General features: G+C 33.9%; 1 protein-coding gene across 1 annotated transcript; it reads left to right on the top strand.

Moving 5' to 3' along the window:
• Positions 1–1,356: 1,356 nt before the first annotated feature.
• LOC149735851 (hydroxylysine kinase-like) lies at positions 1,357–6,066 on the top strand. Its single transcript, XM_089878440.1, has 6 exons — positions 1,357–1,868; positions 3,246–3,347; positions 3,711–3,853; positions 4,211–4,388; positions 4,649–4,738; positions 5,082–6,066. The coding sequence occupies exons 1-6, from the start codon at positions 1,691–1,693 to the stop codon at positions 5,411–5,413; spliced, it is 1,023 nt and encodes a 340-aa protein (XP_089734566.1). The 5' UTR covers positions 1,357–1,690; the 3' UTR covers positions 5,414–6,066.
• The last annotated feature ends 112 nt before the right edge of the window (positions 6,067–6,178 follow it).

Raw genomic sequence — 6,178 nt, 5'->3', positions numbered from 1 at the left:
TGTACAAAAAATAACCGTATCCTCGTTGTATGTTATAAGTTACATACCATACACAAACCATTTAATTGTTATACCTGTTACAAAACTATCGCTACCAGACGTTAAATGAATGAATAAAAAAACCAATAAAAGTAACTTTCGGCGCCGTAGCACAGTTGGTTAGCGCGCCTGCCTCTTACCCAGAAGTAATGGGTTGAAGGCTGCTACCATTGTGGGCGTATATGTTCTTGGGCAAGACACTTAACCATAATTGCTTCAACCCAGTGGTTACTAATGGGTTGTCCTAATTATCAGCCACACATAAAAATAAATAAATATAAATCGCAAAATAATCACCCACGTTCAAGTAACATACTTGGTAACTCGTAAGCTGGTACGAGGTGTACATGAAACTAAACACCCGTGTTATAACAACTATCGTTTTTCGGCCACGCGAGGATAAAGTAAGTTACATTTAATTCAACTTATTTATCCTCGCGTGGCTACAGTCGTTATAACACGGCTGTTCATACACCTCGTGCCAGCTTACGAGTTAGGATGTATGTTACTTTTGTGGGTGATTAATTTTTTGATTTTTTTTTCATTTTTATGGATGGCTTATAATTTGGGCAACCCATTAGTGACTACTAGATTGGAGCAATTGAAGTTGAAGAAAGATGGTCGTTTCTTTTGTCGTCCTATATTTATAAAAATACATAACCGTAGCCTCACGACTCTAAAAGAGCGTTGTTAATTGTTAAAAATAAGATTAGGAAATATGGGATAACATGTGCCAACGACATCCATTTTACCCCAAGGTTTGTATATTGCAATGAAATACCACGTTCGTGTAATGCGTATTTTGCCACATGAGCGAGCACGGTGAGCCCCATTACATTTGGAATGTCTCACATGGATGAACAAATAAATACACCTTATTTATCCTCTCATGACGAAGCAACAACAGTCGGTATAACATGAGCGGCCCCAATAGTCCCTTATGAATTAGTGTTATTGTCTATTTAAATTGTCAACCATACACTTAAAAAAAATCATTCAAAATATTACACTTCGTAACTCGCAAGCGGACTGAAGCTGTATGAAACAAAATGTCCGAATTAAAATTACTACCCAGCCACGAGAGGATAAAAAATGTCGCATTCATTTCATGTCATTTAGGTTAGAACGCATAATATATTCAGCCTGCAGCCATTAAATAAATAGCCCCGAGGTGCAATGTTTTAAGCTCGTATGTCCGCTTATCACAGCCCAGTAATTTATTGCTTAAAACTGACGCTCTTTTGAGGCTTGAATCAACAGGATGCGTCTTGCAACGCATGATTGACTGTTTAGTTTATTATGTTCTCTTCAGCTCGCGTGCACTAATTCTGTGTAAGTTATTTTTGTAGCAAAAGTCAGTTGTCGTTATAATAGGTTAATTTGTATATGGGGATAATCTTAATAGGTTAATTTATATAGAAATATATTATCGTGGGGTAAGTTGGGACAGCGCTTAAAATCCGCGACCTACTAAACACATTGCGTAAGGGTGCGCGTAGTAACAGTACGCTTTTATCGGAAATGATGATAACGGAAATATCGGAAATGATGATAACGGAGTGAAACATCAACAAGACACCATACAATACAGTTTGTATACACTATAGAAAGAAAGCGATAGACTGAATAGACCTGATTGCAAGTTATCATTATGGAATACCCGAAAATGACATCAGAGAGGGCTCGGGAAACTGTTGAGACACTATACGGATTTAAGGTAGCAAGCGTTAGTAAACTCAACAGTTACAATGATCTTAACTTTCTAATTTCAACTGAAGATGGAAATAAGTTTACTTTAAAAGTTACAAGTAATTCTGCAGGACAACTAGGTAGGTCGTTGTCGCTATGTTACTACGAAATGTAAGGCAAAGCCTTGAAATTTCTCGATCATTGTCTGTTCACTATTTTGATATCACGAGTTGCCTACACGATTCACGTAAACACCAGGCGTTTTGGCATCTACATTTAATTGAGCTTTAAATAGATGTTCGTGACACAAACTGTATTCTTTAAAATTTTCTTTTTTTGTTGCATATTGTAACTTTCATTTGTCTCATCGGTGGCGGAGAATAATTATATAGTAGTTATGGGGAAGCATACATAATATTTAAAAATACTGATCGTGTTTTAAACAATTAACAACAGTCTATGGAAGTCATGAGGATACAGTTTTATATTTTCTGTCATGAGGATACAGTTTCTGTTTAAATGTTCTTTGTTTAATACCAAAAAGCGACGAGAAATCAGAATGAACAAATTTCTCCCCATCCTACTGTACAATACAAGATGAACAAATGCTTATAAAAGGACAAAGTTCAGTCAGTTCGTGGAAAGGAAATACTTCGACTAATTGTATCTTGGTCGTGCTTATAGGCAGATGCAACGACCGAGCAATATGTCATAGATAGCCTACGCAGCTTGGATTCTTTAACATTGAATGTAATTTGCTATATCCTCGCATGACCGGAAAACGACAGTCGTTATAACACGAGTATTCTATTTTATACACCCCGTACCAGCTTACAAGTTACCATGTATATGTAAATTGTGGGGGATGCCGGATGGGACACTTTTTCATTTTATTTTCTTGTTCTATTTGGTAGTAAACAAAAAAACATTCAAAGAATTCTAAAACTGTATCCTCCGAACTAATAAAGACCATTATTATTTGTTTAAAATGCGATCATGGTATTTGGATAGTGTGTGCTAAAGATGTCCCGTCTTCCCCCACCGTACTATAATATAGTGGGGTGAGGGAAGATTGGACACTTTTTACACATAATACCCAAATATCCTGATCGTGTTTTAAATAATTAACAACGATCTATGGGAGTCGTGAGAATAAAGTTTTATAAAAAATCGTTGAATGTTTGTTTACTACCAAAGTGGAGAAGAAAATAGATTGAAAAGGTGTCCCATCTTCCCCCACCCTTCTATATGTCATGTTTCGTCGTGTTTCCTAAATTGTGTCTTTGCTGTAAACAATTTTTGCCGAGAAAGTTAACAATATATTGCAACAGAATACTTACTATTACGGCCTTCATTTGATACGACCCTTTTTTTCTTTTTCGAAAATCTCCCCAAACATAACCGAATGTTCGCTACGCATCAGCGGCTTCAAATCAAAACAGACAAAACCACGTGCGCCTAAAACCTGTAAACACATTATATTGCTTTTGGTAAAACTTTTTAATATTTTTACGCAGAAAGTTTAACGACAATAATCGACGTTTTAAATTTGTTGGTAAAGAATGGAATAAAAGTTTCTGAACCTGTCCCAACAAAGACAGGAAATATAATTCAAACTGGTAAGCTACGAATGGTGCATAATGCATAAATGGCTTTTGAACATAATTTGATTTATTTGAGCTAAATGTATTTGCTGTGGAAATGGTAATTGTAATTGGGTATGTAAAAAGACAGCATGTGCCCAATAATATTTCATGAAAATGTACACAGTGAGTGTACTGCATAATAATACAATAACCATGAGGTATATGTATACACCACGTTTATCTAGTTTGTAAGAAGGAATCCATGTTATAACTCAGCAGTGAGCATGAGGTGTATAGATAACCTTGTGATTCTAGTATACCATTAAACTGTTAGATATATAGGCACGTAGAAGTTCACCTTTGTTTTTCTTTTCATCCATTTCTTTTACTTTTCAGATGAACAGGAAAACATCAACGTTATTTTATTAAAATATCTTTCTGGCAAACTGCTTGAAAACATTCCAGTCAAACAAAACCAACTGAATGATATCGCATTTGAATGTGGAAAGCTGTTTGGCCAAATTAATCAAATACTGATCGTAATTATTATAAGTTTTTGCTAAAATAAATGTATATAAAAGACAGCTACCCACAAAGTTACATATGTGGTAATTCATAGGCTGGCACAAGGTGCATGAAACAGAATACCTGTGTTGTAACGATTGACCTTTTCTGGCCAGGCTAGGATAATTCAAGTTATATTTATTCATTCACTTATGTTATGTATAAAATATACATGCATATAATCTACATTGATGTGTGTTCCAAAATCGGCCAGATTTGTTAACGGATATAACACCAAGCCATAAAATGGGTAAGACTTGGAGAAATACAACAATTTTTGAATATTCGCTACCGTTATCATGTAGACAAATAAATATTGATACTACTTTTAGACCTACCCTGTTAATGACAGTCACACCAGACTAGAGTTGTCATGGAATTTGTTAAACACTTCAGCTACTCACAAAAATATCCCATTTATTGAGGATAAAGACCTACAGAAACTTTGCAAAGATGTGATGGCAAAATTTGAAGAAGAAGTTTTAACTAAACTGTCTTCGCTACGGAAAGGTGTTGTTTTTAATACTTATAATTTATATACATTAAATAGGATATATGTTTTTAGTGATTTTTTTTTACACTGTTATTTTCTTTGTGTTTATGCTGCAAGCACGTTATAATTGCAAATTTATCCCAAATGTCAAATTTTGCTAAATGTGTGTGTAAAAATATACCTAAACTGTTTAAACTTTTTGGGTTTTAACTGTAAACATGAACCAGTCAAATACATTTGTTATTTAAATACATACTAATATAATGCTAATGCATAGGTTTGATACATGGTGATGCAAATACAAGTAACATTATAATGCAACAGCTGTTAGGTGGGGATGGAATGGACCAATGTTGGGGAGTATGTGGTAAGTGGTGGAACAGCTCAATTACATACCATTTTCAAACATATAAATGGGTTTAGCAGACCTGTGTTTATATAAGTTTAATTTAAGTAATTGGTACCCTAAAGTGTTTTAATGATGGCTTTTGTTGCCATTTTCCTTCTTTTCTTTGTTTAATTAATCTGATCCTTGTACTGTTTTCCAAAATATCAAAAAAGAGTTATGGTATATTATAAATGAAATAAACATTACTGTGGTCTGTGCTTAATAAGAAAATTTATAAATAAAACTGAAAATCTAAGATCTGTTATATTGCTGCTACCATTATACCTACAACTATCTGGACTTAAAATTGCTTTATTTACAGGGGTCATTGACTTTGGGGATTCGCATTGCAGTTACTGTGTGTTTGAAGTTGCAATTATGCTTACATACCTAATGGCAAAAGCTGTCAAATGTAACTGTGATATGTTCACTGTTGCTGACTATGGGCTGAAAGGTTACCAAACAGTTTTACCTTTAGGTGACATAGAAAAAGATATTTTATACATTGTAATTGCACAAAGATGTGTTCAATCTTTAAGCGGTGCTTCAAAAGAAATATGTGACCAACCAGAAAACACTGACTACATAATGATGGATTTCTCTGCTGTAAAAACTGTTTTGTTAAATGTGAAAGACAGGATCAAACTGATTTAAATTGTACCTTGCTATTTCATGTATTCAATTAATCTAAAGCACATATAAATATATATATGCATTCACTTGTATTAAATGACATAAGTATATGTGGTACACTTGTGTTAAATATTAAAACAACAGTCATGTATAGAATACACTTACGGATATGCATGCTAAGATTGCTTTTATGCTAAGGGATTGGGAGTCCCATAGTATTTTATTGTAAACCACAAACATTAACCTTACATACTACCTGATGTTCAGCAACCTATATTTCAAAAGTATGCCAAATCCCATAAGATTTACATCTTACCAAAACTACCTTTTTTTGTATCACACAATTCTTTACCACATCGTATCTTCAGTTGTTTTGTACATTAGAAAAAATGTATTATACTTGCTGTTCTAATGGAAACATTTGTATAATGACAAAACATGTAGTGAAAATGTATTATTTTAATTGTACGTGACATTCCATATAGCTGCTACTCTTGCAAAACTATCTTATGTGCTTACTTTGTTAATTTAAATACCTGTTGTGAATATATCTCAACAATCTAGCAAATCGTTATGTATATTATTCAGCCTAATAATATCTTTGTGTTTTGTTCTATGCATTCCTCAGTGGTATAAAAAATATTTGCTGTATAAATAAACTGTCTTCTGCTTCACTTGGTGCAGTTCTTGTAACTGTCTAGCACAACACACGCATTTGAAGCATTTCAAACGCTGCTGTTCAAAAAGAAGCTTCTTATTTTGATTAAAGTTTTGCAGACCCCCTTG

Source organism: Ciona robusta, chromosome 5, assembly GCF_009617815.1.
Source record: "Ciona robusta chromosome 5, ASM961781v2".
In the NCBI taxonomy this organism is placed as follows: domain Eukaryota; kingdom Metazoa; phylum Chordata; class Ascidiacea; order Phlebobranchia; family Cionidae; genus Ciona; species Ciona robusta.
This window is presented reverse-complemented; position numbering and strand designations above follow the sequence as displayed.

Excerpts from the sequence above, each read along its gene's own strand:
- LOC149735851 (XM_089878440.1), top strand. The coding sequence starts at position 1,691 with ATGGAATACCCGAAAATGACATCAGAGAGGGCTCGGGAAACTGTTGAG. Across the intron at positions 1,869-3,245 it reads TAATTCTGCAGGACAACTAG|AAAGTTTAACGACAATAATC; the intron begins GTAGGTCGTTGT and ends ATTTTTACGCAG. Across the intron at positions 3,348-3,710 it reads AGGAAATATAATTCAAACTG|ATGAACAGGAAAACATCAAC; the intron begins GTAAGCTACGAA and ends TTTACTTTTCAG.